General features: G+C 37.2%; 1 protein-coding gene across 1 annotated transcript in view; it reads left to right on the top strand.

Annotated features, from left to right (window-relative positions):
• Nucleotides 1–1985: 1985 nt before the first annotated feature.
• LOC107600783 (rab GTPase-binding effector protein 1-like) overlaps nt 1986–16879 on the top strand; it is a 38232-nt gene continuing 23338 nt past the window's right edge. The window contains exons 1-12 of the mRNA XM_016292751.1: nt 1986–2129; nt 4487–4615; nt 5236–5439; nt 7217–7377; nt 7542–7661; nt 8100–8235; nt 9303–9506; nt 11286–11446; nt 11611–11730; nt 12169–12304; nt 12420–12424; nt 13822–13932. Coding sequence (XP_016148237.1) covers nt 2084–2129; nt 4487–4615; nt 5236–5439; nt 7217–7377; nt 7542–7661; nt 8100–8235; nt 9303–9506; nt 11286–11446; nt 11611–11730; nt 12169–12304; nt 12420–12424; nt 13822–13932 — 1533 coding nt within the window. The 5' untranslated portion in view covers nt 1986–2083. The remainder of the gene's footprint in view (nt 2130–4486; nt 4616–5235; nt 5440–7216; nt 7378–7541; nt 7662–8099; nt 8236–9302; nt 9507–11285; nt 11447–11610; nt 11731–12168; nt 12305–12419; nt 12425–13821; nt 13933–16879) is intronic.

Genomic DNA, 16879 nt, shown 5'->3' with positions numbered 1-16879 from the left:
GCATCCGCTTCCTGCTGCTGCTCTATGTAATCAGAGGGTGAATTTGTAGATTTTCTATAGCAAAACTAAAATGTGTTTAAAAGTGCGACTGACCAAATCGTCTGGCTCGGTTTGCCCCCCCTACACACTGGAAAAGGAGATCAGAGTGGCAAAGAGGAACTATTCTGAAAAACTAAGGACTCAGTTCACTTCCAGCAACTCAGCATTAGTGTGGAAAAGTCTGAAAGAGATCACCAACTACAAGACACCATCCCCCAGCATTGTGGAGAATCAACAGCTGGCAGACGATCTGAATGAGTTCTACTGCAGGTTTGAAAAAACACCCCACACCAGCCCTGAACACCTCTCCACACAACCATTCACACCATTCACACCTCCTGCAACCCCCCTATCCCCGACACTTGCACCTCAAATCAGTGAAGACTAGGTGCGCCAGGAAAAGCAGAAAAGCATCAGGCCCAGATTGTGTGACACCAGTCTGTCTGAAATCCTGTGCTGACCAGCTGGCCCCCATCTTCACACAGATCTTCAACTGATCACTGGAGCTGTGGGAAATCCCTTCATGCTTCAAATGCTCCACCATCATCCCCATCCCAAAGAAATCCCAAAATTACAGGACTAAATGACTACAGGCCTGTGGCTCTAACGTCTGTCGTCATGAAGTCATTTGAAAAACTGGTGCTGGCCCACCTGAAGGACATTACTGGACCCTTGCTGGATCCTCTTCAGTTTGCCTACAGAGCAAACAGGTCTGTGGACGATGCAGTCAACATGGGACTGCATTATGTTCTGCAACAAACCTAAAGTGGGACACTCACATTGACTGCATTGTGAAAAAGGCCCAGCAGAGGTTGTACTTTCTTCGCTAGCTGAGGAAGTTCAACCTGCCGCAGGAGCTGCTGAAACAGTTCTACTCTGCTATCATTGAATCCATCCTCTGCACTTCAATAACGGTCTGGTTCAGCTCAGCTACCAAATCTGACCGCAGAAGACTACAGAGGGAAGTCCGGACTGCTGAGCGAATCATTGGTACAACCCTCCCTTCTCTCCAAGAACTGTACTCATCCAAAGTGAGCAAAAGGGCTGGCAAAATCACTCTGGACCCCTCACATCCAGCACAGTCCCTCTTTGAACTGTTGCCATCTGGTCGACGCTACTGAGCACCAGAGCAGCCAGACACAGGAACAGTTTCTTCCCTCAGGTAATCCATCTCATGAACACTTGACAATAACTGTGGAACACACAACACTGTTTATACACTTACACACTTATTTATCTAACACACATACTTAGTCTACACCTCAAATTTGCACATAATATACCTGTCCATACAAAACTGTCTATTGTAATATACCTGAAATAAAAAAAACATTTTTTTATTATCTGTGTTTTTGTTCATGAAAACAAATTCCTCGTATGTGAAAACATACCTGGCAATAAAGCTCATTCTGATTCTGATACTGAGTAGTGGGTATTCTATGCATTCAGCATTTTTTGTTGGTTGATTTGTTTGTTTGTTTATTATGGTATAGTGGGTGATGTAAATTCAGTGAATTATTCATGAATTTATGTATTTATTTATTTGTTTGTTTATTTATTTATTGTGGTAAGTTTTGGTTGTTTGGTTGTGTTTATTGTAGTACGATGCCGTGGAAAATTTACTGATCTTTTTTTATTTATTTATTTGTTAATAATAATTATTATTATTATCATTGTGTGTGCATTTATTCTTGTGGCGTATTCAGTGAAATATTCATTAATTAATTAATTAAAATTGAAAATCGAATGAATAGCCTAATAAACGAGACACATATACAAAACAAACCGCATAAATAAAATTGCATTTATAAAATAAATAAATATAGATAACGCAAACAAAATGTCAAATTCAAGTCTTTCTGTGTTGTTTGTTAATCATGAATTTATCGTTTACTGAAGACAGCTCCGCCCATTCGGTGCGCGCATGCGCAGTGCGTGTTATTTCTACAATGACGTTGCTCAGTGTCTACTAGCAGTCTGTTCTGCTGGGCGCTCCTCGCTTTCCTTCAGAGAGCCGCTTTTCTAAACTCAGCCCCCGGAAACCATGTCCGAGCAGGCCTCGGGACCCACCCAGCCGCCTCAACAAGACGGTAAGCATTTTTCACCACAAGGAGAGGTTTGTCGTGCTGATTTAGCTGTGCTCGTTGAAGGCCTGTGGCCTGTTCGTCCACGGATTAGCAAGCAACAGTCAACCGGCTCACAGATACACCTCTATTTGCCTATTTATTAAAACAGTCATGTAATGCTTTAATGCTTGATATGCGTCGATGCTTCTGACGGAACGCTTCTTGCACAAAGCATTGGATATGCTGGTCTTCAAGTACACTAAAGCGTGTTTATAATATGGTCAACATGATGAAGTTGCACCCAGTGTGATCAGCAGATGACAGCTGGACACTGACAGTGTGTTAAGAGTATCAGGACAGACGGGTTCGTTTTTTATCATGTCTCCATGTTCTTGTTTGTAACGTTGTTCAGATGATATGATTCGCGTGCATCTTCTTTGTCTTTTGTGTAGATAGTAAATAGGCCTTGGCAATGTATTAAAGGAATAGTTCACCAAAATTAGTTCACCTTCTGGCCACAATATGTAGATGAGTTTGTTTCTTGAACAGATTTGGAAAAATTTAGCTTTGCATCACTTGCTCACCATTGAATCCTCTGCAGTGAATGGGTGCCGTCAGAATGAGATTTGTGAATTTTTGTGATGGTTTTTAATCCGCAAGTAATCCAGACAACTCCAGTCTGTCAATTCACATCTTGGGAGGTGAAAAACTGCATATTTGTAAGAAATAAATCCATTATTAAGACTTTAAACAGTTGCTACTGGACAACACGCATATTAATCCATTATCCATAATAATGCTTCCGTCAGTGGAAAAGTCCATCCAACCTTGTTCTCACATCAAAATCCATCCACAATATTTGTTTACAACTGTTTTGGACTGTTTTCGCTTTTGTAAAGAGTGTTTGATCAATATTATATAGGACTTGTGTTTTAGCCACAAGCAATGTTTTGAAGTTAAAATGTCTTAATGGCTTTTTAAAAATGGCAAACACTTGTTGTACTGGAGTCATGTGGATTACTTGTGGATTATCATGATGTTTTTATCAGCTGTTTGGACTCATTCTGACGGCACCCATTCACTGCAGAGGATCCATTGATGAGGAAGTAATGTAATGCTAAATTACTTCAAATCTGTCATAAATGAAGAATCTAATTCGTCTACATTTTGGATGGCCTGATAGTGAGCACATTTTCTTTGTGTGTGTGTGAAGTATTCCTTTTATTATGATCAGGTATGACTCAAATGACATTTTATGGAAACAATTATTTTCAAGTTTTAAGTCTATGCACGTGCTGCTTCAGTCCGGTTGAGCTACATTTTTGTTGTAGGTTGTGTTCATAACACAGACATCTGTCATCCCTGAAGGCCTGTGGTTGCTTTGGGTGTAGTCGTCCTTTACAACCGTCCTTTGCTGCACTTTGTAATGCATATGCGTTAGTAAAAACTTGTATTTAGGCCTAATTAATGTAAAAACCAGCAATAGAGATGTATGATCTATCATGACATATTCGGGGTTGGCTGACCTATGTGACTGCTCTGGCTTGGACTTGGCAAGTCTGTACTTGTTTACTTTGATGAAATACTGCTTGTCTAGAATGATGTAAGGATCTTCATTGAAGAAAGTGTTTTTTCCCCCCGTAGGCTGATGTTCTTTAAATGAATCTGCCAGCTGGCTTAATGGCTATTAATCAAGCTGAAGCTTTATTCACATCATCTGTGGCTCTGATTCAATCAAGCATCAGTGCTACTGAAGAATATATCAAGAGAAAAACATCACATTGTTTATATAGTAATTTCTATCATAGATGTGTTTCTGTATATTCATTTTAATTTTATTATGATTATTACAATTTTTTCAAAATAATGTAATTGTAAGGTCTAAAATGTTTTGTGGGGGTCATAATAGTTGTTGTCTTTGACGTGGTATTTTGTAACACTTTAAAAGCCTCCGAACCTCAGTAAGAAGCCAAAGTAGTTTAGTAAAGGTCCAAATAGCAAAAGAGGGCTCTGACATGTTTGATTAGTGAATGAGAATCAAATCAAATAAAACTGTCCCAAATAAAACTCCCAACATGTGAACTCAAGAGAACTGAAGAGAATGTGAGCAATTATTTTTGCTTCCTTTTTTGACCTAAAGTTTTATAAGCTATATAGTACAAGTACACTACAGCTCAAAAGTTTGGGGTCAGTTTGATTTTTCTTTTTTTTTTTTTTTTAATTAATCATTAAGCAAGAATGCATTTATTGTTGAAATGTGGCATTAAAACATCTCCTGCGATGTGACTATCGCGGAAGCGCACATCGCGATATCAATGCTGATACGATATATAATGCAGCCCTACTGTGTGGGACTGATGGATGTTTGATTGCTCCGGCAGGGGTTCTGCAGCAGCGCGCGGCCGAGCAGGAGCAGGATCGAGCTGACTTCCTGCAGCTCAAACAACAGCTGGAGATGGAGTTCAACCAGAAGCGGGCCAAGTTTAAGGAACTCTATCTTTCTAAAGAAGGTAATGTATGGTTTACAATATTTGCTGATGGACCAATAAGATACAGAAAAAAGAGAGATGTATTTGTTTTGTTTTAGTTTTAGTTCATTAAAAAATTGCTTATTTTTAGTTTTGCTTGCTTGACACTTTTTTTTATTAATTTGTGTTTTTATAGTTTTTATTATTATTATTATTTCGTTTTTGATTTGTTTTTGTTAATTAATTTGTTTATTTATTTGTTATTTAGTTCACATAGGTGTAGTTTGTCAGTTTTAAAAGGGAAAACTAATTCTTTCAATAGACATGTAATGCATCCATTACACGTTGGGCCTGGATGCACACATAGATACAGTAGACTGAACAACAAGTTGTCATAGATCTTTATTTCCCAGTGAATCTGTCCTGGGGCAGGATGAAACCCAGATACATTTCCAAACTTTTCTATCAGCGTTAGCAGGGATCTGAACACTAGGCTCCGTTTATGCTTAATACATGAATATGGGTGCAATCGGAGTTCAAAGTTAATGAAACGTCATAGTGAGGACACGCTGTAATAGTGAAACAAATGCTGGTGGCCTTACAGAACTGAAGCTGTTGGTTCCTCTACATAAACCTTTGTTCTTGTCCTGTAAATATGTCAGAGGAGCTGAAGAGGCAGGCTGCTGTACTGGAGAAGGCCCAGGCAGAGCTGAGCAGTGTGCAGACGCAGCTGGAGGAGGCTAAAGCAGAGATGGAGACCATCAAAGCGGTGGCCACTGTCTCTGAGAGCACAAAGCAGGAAGCCATCGACCAGGTCAAGCAGCAGTGGCAGGAGGAGGTGGCATCACTGCAGGCTATTATGAAAGGTAATAAGATACTGATTATTTTCAAGTGTCTGGTAACGGATACGCAGAACCACTTTTTATTTATTGTTCTATTTCTGCTGGTTGAAACGGTAACTAAATCATTCATCTTTATCCTGAAGGTGACTGAACTGCTGTATGACAAAACTAATATTGCTTTGAGTAATAATAAAAAGTAAAATACTTTTTGAAAGCAACAAATTAAAGATAGCAACCTTCAACACGGTCACACCACTGCTTTTAAGAAGAAGCCATGGGTTAAATAGCTTAAAATTTTAAAGACTTTCTAGATGGCACGATTTATTGACGTTTTTCATATTATCTATACTAGTTCTACAGTTTTTTTTCTTTTCATTTTTTTAAATTTTTATAAAGAACTACTTTTATTCAGCAAAACTTTTATTTTATTCTTTATACAAAAGATTTAACAGATGATTTTCAAATAAATGCTGTTCTTTTTAAAGTGTTATTTAGTATTATTTATATACTAATAGCATTTGTATTATTATTTTGAATTATTTTTTTCTTATTTTAATTCTTCAATAATTTTTTTTGTAATGTTGTCATTTGTTTATTTGTCAGTATTTATTTGTTTCCAGTTAGTAATTTTAGTGCCTCAACTTAGTTGCCAGGACAGTATTTCTATTTGTTGTTTATTTTTTGACTAGTATTTATATTTCATTTTATTTCAGCTTTACTTCAATTAACAAAAATGTTTTAATAGTTTTAGTTTAACTTTGTCATTACAGCAATAAATTATATTTTAAAATTAGGGCTGGACAAGTTAATGCGTTAATGCATTATTTAAAGCCGACAATTATTTTATCACGCATTAACGCAGTTTTTATTATTATTATTATTATTAATATTTTGAAAGTCCGTTGCTCACTGGCTCTGAATATACATACAGACAAACCATCGGTCACAGGAGGGGTGGGATGTTGATCAGTGCTGGTTTGGGATGGGCGTCATCATGCGTCTCAACCCATGAGAGCATTTGAGGTGGGCCTAACACTGTGTCTACACCGGACACGAACGGCGCAGCGCAACAAAATACTATAGAACCCATTATAATCAATTATAAAACGCAGTGCGACATGACAAATCCCCGACAGTAAACTGCTGCCTCGTTCTATGACATACTGACACAAAATTCTAATGATTTGCAACGGTCGATTTGTCGCGTGACGTTTACAGACTTTTGCTGTTGTGGTGTGGCGCGACCACTGTCACATCTGGTATATAGGATCGCAACGAATGATAGCAAGTATGATTTGTCGTGTCGCGCCGCATCCAGTGTAGACAGCATCACTGATTATAATGGGTTCTATAGTATTTTTATTTGATTTGATTCTCATTCACTAATCAAACATGTCAGAGCCCTCTTTTGCTATTTGGACCTTTACTAAACTACTTTGGCTTCTTACTGAGGTTCGGAGGCTTTTAAAGTGTTACAAAATACCACGTCAAAGACAACAACTATTATGACCCCCACAAAACATTTTAGACCTTACAATTACATTATTTTGAAAAAATAGTAATAATCATAATAAAATAGAAATGAATATACAGAAACACAGCTATGATAGAAATTACTATATGAACGATATGATGTTTCAGATTCAGCATAGGTGTTGTTAAATCGTAAGCGTCATAAATAAACCCTATTTGGACAAGGAAGGATTAGCAAGATTTCTATTGATCTCTGCCGTGAATGTAAAATATGTTTCTGAGGCTTCCCGTTTGATGTATAAATACTTATCTTGACGTGTGTGTTCAGATGCAGAGCGGGAAGTTAAGTTGCAGTTCCAGCAGAAGCTGGAGCAGGAGCGCGCTCATTGGACACAGTACCGCGATGGGATGGAGCGAGAGGTGGCTGAGCTCCGCCGCCGTCTCTCTGAGGGACAGGAGGAGGAGAACTTGGAGAACGATATGAAGAAGGTCAGATTCGCTTTTTGATTTGACTACTTTTTAGCATTTTACTTCCCCGAACTGTGAAAAAGATATGAAAGAGCCATTTTATCTGAATCGTGACTCAAAGCCAGAGTGTTTACATCGTGTTAGTACTGGGTGTGTTTAGCGAGCTTGGGTTTGTATAAATCTAGGCTCAGGAGGATGCAGAGAAGCTACGCTCGGTGGTGATGCCAATGGAGAGTGAGATTGCAGCGCTGAAGGCCAAACTGTCAAGCTCAGAAGATCGAGTTAAGGAACTCGAGGCAGCGAAGGTTAGACGTGCATAAAAAAAGTGGAACTGAGAGCCATACCGTTTTGTTCAGATATATTATTAGATGTGACTCATTTTGTTCCTTTCTTGTGGTTATGATCTCTTGAATAGACAAATTCACACCTGGCCAAGTGATTGAACGGTGAATATGTGTAACAATACAGCCATTAGTTATGATTATGACTGTGATAATGTTTTGGCCTTAGGAATGAGTCATAAATCAGTTGAGTCTTGTAAAACTTGGTAAAAGTCAATGATCCAGCAGTCATCTCAGTCGTAAAGTCAAAAGATTGTAGATGAGTCTGCCAGTTTATTTGGAAACATAAAATGTTCATTTTGACTCTGAGGTGTAAAGGTTGTGTGAAGGCCTCTGTTTATGGGTGCTTCTACTTTTAATCATGGAAAACAAAGTTTGAACACGTGCTTGGTTAATTCCCAGGTGAAGGAGCTCAATCACGTCCTGAAGGCTGAGAAATCATGCCGTACAGACTTGGAGATGTATGTTGCCGTCCTCAACACCCAGAAATCTGTCCTTCAAGAAGACGCAGAGAAACTTCGGAAAGAACTACATGAAGGTATGTGACACAAATTTGCAAACATTTCTAGAAGTTTTAGTTTCATAGAACACTGGAAGTCTTTTTTTTAACACTGTATGTAATTTTCCTTTTTGTTCTTATTTTGGTTGATCAGTTCAGGTTGCCACAAGCTAGGTCTATTTTTAGTTATTTTATTGGTTGCACTTTATTTTACAGTACGTGTACTTGCATGTACTTAAGTAATATAAGGTAACTACATGGGGTAGGGTTAGGTTTAGTACCTAGTTATTACCTAGTTATAGTAATTACTTTAATAAGTACATATTATGTACAGTGGGGCAAATAAGTATTTGATACACTGCCGATTTTTCAAGTTTTCCCACTTACAAAGAATGGAGAGATCTGTAATTTTCATCGTAGGTACACCTCAACTGTGAGAGACCGAATCAAAAAAAAAGTTTAAGGAACTCTATCTTTCTAAAGAAGGTAATGTATGGTTTACAATATTTGCTGATGGACCAATAAGATACAGAAAAAAGAGAGATGTATTTGTTTTGTTTTAGTTTTAGTTCATTAAAAAATTGCTTATTTTTAGTTTTGCTTGCTTGACACTTTTTTTTATTAATTTGTGTTTTTATAGTTTTTATTATTATTATTATTTCGTTTTTGATTTGTTTTTGTTAATTAATTTGTTTATTTATTTGTTATTTAGTTCACATAGGTGTAGTTTGTCAGTTTTAAAAGGGAAAACTAATTCTTTCAATAGACATGTAATGCATCCATTACACGTTGGGCCTGGATGCACACATAGATACAGTAGACTGAACAACAAGTTGTCATAGATCTTTATTTCCCAGTGAATCTGTCCTGGGGCAGGATGAAACCCAGATACATTTCCAAACTTTTCTATCAGCGTTAGCAGGGATCTGAACACTAGGCTCCGTTTATGCTTAATACATGAATATGGGTGCAATCGGAGTTCAAAGTTAATGAAACGTCATAGTGAGGACACGCTGTAATAGTGAAACAAATGCTGGTGGCCTTACAGAACTGAAGCTGTTGGTTCCTCTACATAAACCTTTGTTCTTGTCCTGTAAATATGTCAGAGGAGCTGAAGAGGCAGGCTGCTGTACTGGAGAAGGCCCAGGCAGAGCTGAGCAGTGTGCAGACGCAGCTGGAGGAGGCTAAAGCAGAGATGGAGACCATCAAAGCGGTGGCCACTGTCTCTGAGAGCACAAAGCAGGAAGCCATCGACCAGGTCAAGCAGCAGTGGCAGGAGGAGGTGGCATCACTGCAGGCTATTATGAAAGGTAATAAGATACTGATTATTTTCAAGTGTCTGGTAACGGATACGCAGAACCACTTTTTATTTATTGTTCTATTTCTGCTGGTTGAAACGGTAACTAAATCATTCATCTTTATCCTGAAGGTGACTGAACTGCTGTATGACAAAACTAATATTGCTTTGAGTAATAATAAAAAGTAAAATACTTTTTGAAAGCAACAAATTAAAGATAGCAACCTTCAACACGGTCACACCACTGCTTTTAAGAAGAAGCCATGGGTTAAATAGCTTAAAATTTTAAAGACTTTCTAGATGGCACGATTTATTGACGTTTTTCATATTATCTATACTAGTTCTACAGTTTTTTTTCTTTTCATTTTTTTAAATTTTTATAAAGAACTACTTTTATTCAGCAAAACTTTTATTTTATTCTTTATACAAAAGATTTAACAAAGATGATTTTCAAATAAATGCTGTTCTTTTTAAAGTGTTATTTAGTATTATTTATATACTAATAGCATTTGTATTATTATTTTGAATTATTTTTTTCTTATTTTAATTCTTCAATAATTTTTTTTGTAATGTTGTCATTTGTTTATTTGTCAGTATTTATTTGTTTCCAGTTAGTAATTTTAGTGCCTCAACTTAGTTGCCAGGACAGTATTTCTATTTGTTGTTTATTTTTTGACTAGTATTTATATTTCATTTTATTTCAGCTTTACTTCAATTAACAAAAATGTTTTAATAGTTTTAGTTTAACTTTGTCATTACAGCAATAAATTATATTTTAAAATTAGGGCTGGACAAGTTAATGCGTTAATGCATTATTTAAAGCCGACAATTATTTTATCACGCATTAACGCAGTTTTTATTATTATTATTATTATTATTATTTTGAAAGTCCGTTGCTCACTGGCTCTGAATATACATACAGACAAACCATCGGTCACAGGAGGGGTGGGATGTTGATCAGTGCTGGTTTGGGATGGGCGTCATCATGCGTCTCAACCAATGAGAGCATTTGAGGTGGGCCTAACACTGTGTCTACACCGGACACGAACGGCGCAGCGCAACAAAATACTATAGAACCCATTATAATCAATTATAAAACGCAGTGCGACATGACAAATCCCCGACAGTAAACTGCTGCCTCGTTCTATGACATACTGACACAAAATTCTAATGATTTGCAACGGTCGATTTGTCGCGTGACGTTTACAGACTTTTGCTGTTGTGGTGTGGCGCGACCACTGTCACATCTGGTATATAGGATCGCAACGAATGATAGCAAGTATGATTTGTCGTGTCGCGCCGCATCCAGTGTAGACAGCATCACTGATTATAATGGGTTCTATAGTATTTTTATTTTATTTGATTCTCATTCACTAATCAAACATGTCAGAGCCCTCTTTTGCTATTTGGACCTTTACTAAACTACTTTGGCTTCTTACTGAGGTTCGGAGGCTTTTCAAGTGTTACAAAATATCACGTCAAAGACAACAACTATTATGACCCCCACAAAACATTTTAGACCTTACAATTACATTATTTTGAAAAAATAGTAATAATCATAATAAAATAGAAATGAATATACAGAAACACAGCTATGATAGAAATTACTATATGAACGATATGATGTTTCAGATTCAGCATAGGTGTTGTTAAATCGTAAGCGTCATAAATAAACCCTATTTGGACAAGGAAGGATTAGCAAGATTTCTATTGATCTCTGCCGTGAATGTAAAATATGTTTCTGAGGCTTCCCGTTTGATGTATAAATACTTATCTTGACGTGTGTGTTCAGATGCAGAGCGGGAAGTTAAGTTGCAGTTCCAGCAGAAGCTGGAGCAGGAGCGCGCTCATTGGACACAGTACCGCGATGGGATGGAGCGAGAGGTGGCTGAGCTCCGCCGCCGTCTCTCTGAGGGACAGGAGGAGGAGAACTTGGAGAACGATATGAAGAAGGTCAGATTCGCTTTTTGATTTGACTACTTTTTAGCATTTTACTTCCCCGAACTGTGAAAAAGATATGAAAGAGCCATTTTATCTGAATCGTGACTCAAAGCCAGAGTGTTTACATCGTGTTAGTACTGGGTGTGTTTAGCGAGCTTGGGTTTGTATAAATCTAGGCTCAGGAGGATGCAGAGAAGCTACGCTCGGTGGTGATGCCAATGGAGAGTGAGATTGCAGCGCTGAAGGCCAAACTGTCAAGCTCAGAAGATCGAGTTAAGGAACTCGAGGCAGCGAAGGTTAGACGTGCATAAAAAAAGTGGAACTGAGAGCCATACCGTTTTGTTCAGATATATTATTAGATGTGACTCATTTTGTTCCTTTCTTGTGGTTATGATCTCTTGAATAGACAAATTCACACCTGGCCAAGTGATTGAACGGTGAATATGTGTAACAATACAGCCATTAGTTATGATTATGACTGTGATAATGTTTTGGCCTTAGGAATGAGTCATAAATCAGTTGAGTCTTGTAAAACTTGGTAAAAGTCAATGATCCAGCAGTCATCTCAGTCGTAAAGTCAAAAGATTGTAGATGAGTCTGCCAGTTTATTTGGAAACATAAAATGTTCATTTTGACTCTGAGGTGTAAAGGTTGTGTGAAGGCCTCTGTTTATGGGTGCTTCTACTTTTAATCATGGAAAACAAAGTTTGAACACGTGCTTGGTTAATTCCCAGGTGAAGGAGCTCAATCACGTCCTGAAGGCTGAGAAATCATGCCGTACAGACTTGGAGATGTATGTTGCCGTCCTCAACACCCAGAAATCTGTCCTTCAAGAAGACGCAGAGAAACTTCGGAAAGAACTACATGAAGGTATGTGACACAAATTTGCAAACATTTCTAGAAGTTTTAGTTTCATAGAACACTGGAAGTCTTTTTTTTAACACTGTATGTAATTTTCCTTTTTGTTCTTATTTTGGTTGATCAGTTCAGGTTGCCACAAGCTAGGTCTATTTTTAGTTATTTTATTGGTTGCACTTTATTTTACAGTACGTGTACTTGCATGTACTTAAGTAATATAAGGTAACTACATGGGGTAGGGTTAGGTTTAGTACCTAGTTATTACCTAGTTATAGTAATTACTTTAATAAGTACATATTATGTACAGTGGGGCAAATAAGTATTTGATACACTGCCGATTTTTCAAGTTTTCCCACTTACAAAGAATGGAGAGATCTGTAATTTTCATCGTAGGTACACCTCAACTGTGAGAGACCGTTTGGTTATTGACGAGCATTATAGTCTGCACTACACTATACCTTAATATCATATAAGGAAGTGCATACAGGATGTGTTTTTGTGTTCAGAAACAGAACACAAGTTCTCAAGTCGTGTTTTAAGAGTTAAACTATTTTTAACTTGACCCTGTCTTTAAAACTCAGCATTCATGGTGTCAGTTGCTCACAAAAGAGAACAAATGCATCCTGTGTGAACGTTCCAAACACAGTAGCAAACTTTTACGTGCTTTTTTTTGGTTTACTTGTATGGTAATAAACTCAATCCAAATGTAATATTTGCTGTAAGGTTAGATGCGTTAGATTGTGCTGATGGTGTTTCATCATCATACGTTATGATCAGCTGTCACTCGCACATGTGCACCAAAATTCTTGGTAACGCTTTACAATAAGGTTCCATGTGTTAACTGTATTTAATGCATTAACTAACAGTAAACAATACATTTGTTACAGTATTTATTCATCTTTGTTAACGTTAGTTCATAAAAATACAACTGTTTATTGTTAGTCCATGTTAGCCCAGGTCTATTAATAGTAATAGACAGTAATACAGTAATAGATACAACTTTTCATTTTAATAATGTATTAGTAAATGTTGGAATGAACATTAACTAAGAGTAATAAATGCTTTAGAAATATTTTTCATTGTAAGTTTAACTCATAGAATACAGAAATATTAATTGATTTAAATCCACCAGCAAGTCACTGGTTTTATCACGGAATCATTCATTCAATTGATTCGTTCGAACGGCTGAATTATTCAGGAATGAAGCAAGTGACTCTTTATGAACTGACGGAAATCCGTTGTAGCGATGGGAAAACTTTAATCCCTGAACCCAAGACACCACAAAAACAGCTCTGATCACGGCGTCCTCCATTCACTTCTATCAGATCAATAGGTCTGTTGAATCTCTAAATTATTATGGAAAGACAGTAACATTGTATAGTATTTTAAAGTATAAGTATTGTAAAAATTTAATATTGAGTATGTGTGTGTGTGTGTATGTGTATATATATATATATATATAAATATACACACTGAGTACTATGACATCTGGTTAGTTTTACTGTAAATTTATGCAAATATTTGGTCAGGAAGAGGATGAGAAGGAAAGATTGAGCCAGGCTAAAGAGGCCAGTGAGGATGATGGGACGGAGCATGCAGAAGCAGTGGAAGACTTTCTGTTCGGACTCTCCATAGAAGAGGTATTTTTACAGTAATTCTGTGTTTGTTTGTTTTTCTAGATTTATGATTTAATATAAATTACTATCAGAAATGGTTGCAATCAAAAGCATTGAACAATAAGAATTTAAATAATCTTTGGAATGTAATTAAAATGTAATAATTCCTTATTTTTTGCTAGGGTTGGGTATCGTTTGGTATTTTTTTCGATACCGGTGCCAAATCGATACTTTTAAAACGGTTCCAGTGCCTAAACGGTGCCTGAAACGATACTTATTAAAAAATAAATAAATAAAAATTCCCCCAAAAATGATGGATTGGCTATTAGCACTATAAACACATGATGTCTGCTTCATTCATACTGGACGCCAGATGGCGCCCTCACACAGAAAATCCCCATATCCAGTCAGAGAATGACCTTCCAGGAAATCGCTTATATGGACAAAGGCATGCTATTATAGCGGTAACAGAGTAAACAGAACATATAAACGTTTTGAATGATAAAACAAAGACAATAAACACTCGACTGCGACAGGATAGATTATCTGTTATTCAAGCCATCTCTGGTATTTTCATAATTAAGTATATTTATAATCCATTGCTAATCGATGTATTCTTTTTAAAGTAGCCTATGGAACATATTTTCTGCCTCATTCTGTGACAAGAAGCTACATCAGATCACAAAAGGAAGCATTTGACTGGTGTTGTGGAGTAAAAAGGTTATAATGTTCTCTTTTGTTGGACAACAGGTTTAGAAATGTGAATACAAGGGAGGTTTAGCTTTAGGCATTTTAATTTAAGCATGTTTAGCTTAGTTAACGGAAGGCTACCTGCTGCCATCAGAGCAAGTGTAATTACTGCATTCACGCGCTCCTCGGATGCTCTCATTTCCCGAGTTGTGCTTAAGTCGGAATGTGAAAACAACATGGACACTTGCGTTACTACAAAGATTTGTATTATTAGAGCTTTCCGATTTGAGTTCACGTGCGTTTTCTCAGTCAGGAAATAATTTTTCACGTGCGGTGCCAGTGATGATGCTTCTTACTAGGGGTTGACTGATTATCGGCGCCGATATTAAGCATTTTTATGATTATCGGTATCGGTCATTTTCAAAACCTATTTGCCGATTAAAATAATTACATTTTGAAACACGCTATCTGGCTCTGATGGAGCCTGTCGGAACTCACCACTCTGTGGCCTAAAGCAATCTCTGCCCACCGCCCATCTGATTTGTTGGGAGTCACGAGTCAGACCAATCAGCATGGAAGGCTAAAGGCACTGAAAGTTTTGCACTCACACCGAAAGTGCATGCTAACTGGAGCTGCTTCAGTGATCACGCATCAGTTGTGTCTCTACGGCAGCAGCAGACGTTGCTGAAGTTGCAATAAATCACAATCCACTACACTGAAATTTCGAAACGCCTCAATATTATCTGTTTATGGTTTCCGCGATGGGGAAAACGTTGACGGAATCGCGGAATCCAGTCATATAAATGGAATGTACTGGATGACGCGGAATGCCATGGAATTTGTCAAAGTTTGGATGAATTAATCAAAAGTAGGTCAGTACACTTAAATCGACTCGTACTTTGGACTAGTATCTGTAAATATTAAGCCGCAAAAAGACTATTTAAATATGAATCCTGCATGTTCTGCGTGTCTCTGTATATATGAATAGCACACGCGCGGTTTTGTATACTACACACATACTGAAGAGCGTGATGCTCGCGGTGTTTTCAGCATCTGCCGTCTCACTGAATGAGGACATAAATACATGAACAACATCCCCAGAACTGCTCTGAGAGCATTTGACCGTTTAATTTGAGTAAAACTATCGTCATATCATATACAGTGGGGGAAAAAAGTATTTAGTCAGCCACCAATTGTGCAAGTTCTCCCACTTAAAAAGATGAGAGAGGCCTGTAATTTTCATCATAGGTATACCTCAACTATGAGAGACAAAATGAGAAAAAAAATCCAGAAAATCACATTGTAGGATTTTTAAAGAATTTATTTGCAAATTATGGTGGAAAACAAGTATTTGGTCAATAACAAAATTTAATCTCAATACTTTGTTATATACCCTTTGTTGGCAATGACAGACGTCAAACGTTTTCTGTAAGTCTTCACAAGGTTGTCACACACTGTTGCTGGTATTTTGGCCCATTCCTCCATGCAGATCTACTCTAGAGCAGTAATGTTTTGGGGCTGTCGCTGGGCAACACAGATTTTCAACTCCCTCCAAAGATTTCCTATGGGGTTGAGATCTGGAGGTATACCTATGATGAAAATTACAGGCCTCTCTCATCTTTTTAAGTGGGAGAACTTGCATAATTGGTGGCTGACTAAATACTTTTTTGCCCCACTGTACATAGGCTACAGAAACTTAAAAGGTCCTCATGGCAACCCATCAAAATAAAACTTTGGTTTAGCTACTACTACTAATACTACTACTACAATTATTACAACTTCTGTTTAAAAGAATAATCACACAATATGCTATTTCTTCCATGTTTTAATTTTAATAGTAAACCCCTTTGTTTGCCAAAAATAGAGTTTAACTCCCATTTGATTAAAAGATAAATGATATTAATGTTTTATGCCTTCATTTGCACTGCACTGTAAATTAAAACTAATGGACATTACTGTCACATAGGCCAAGATTAAGATACTGTCACGTAGGCTAAGATTAGAATGACAAAAATTTCAATTATGTTTCAATAGGCTTTTGAAAATAGTCTATTAGTGTCAGGTATGGAGCCAGATCGGCCTCAAAAATAACACATTTGCAAAACAACTTATGTAATGTGTTCTGTTGTTGTTGGTAGTAGTAGTAGTAGTATCAGGTTCACAGTAACTTTTGATCAGGCATTAAAAACAGCTATCACCACCGAAGGGAGATTTCAAACACACACAAGTGAAGAGATTTCAGCATGGAGGATGAAAACCACACTCAACGAGTGAGTAAAGT

The sequence above is a fragment of the Sinocyclocheilus grahami genome, unplaced genomic scaffold, assembly GCF_001515645.1.
Source record: "Sinocyclocheilus grahami isolate Dianchi unplaced genomic scaffold, SAMN03320097.WGS_v1.1 scaffold291.1, whole genome shotgun sequence".
NCBI lineage: Eukaryota > Metazoa > Chordata > Actinopteri > Cypriniformes > Cyprinidae > Sinocyclocheilus > Sinocyclocheilus grahami.
Note: the sequence above shows the minus strand (reverse complement) of the source record. Positions and strands in the feature narration are given on the sequence as shown.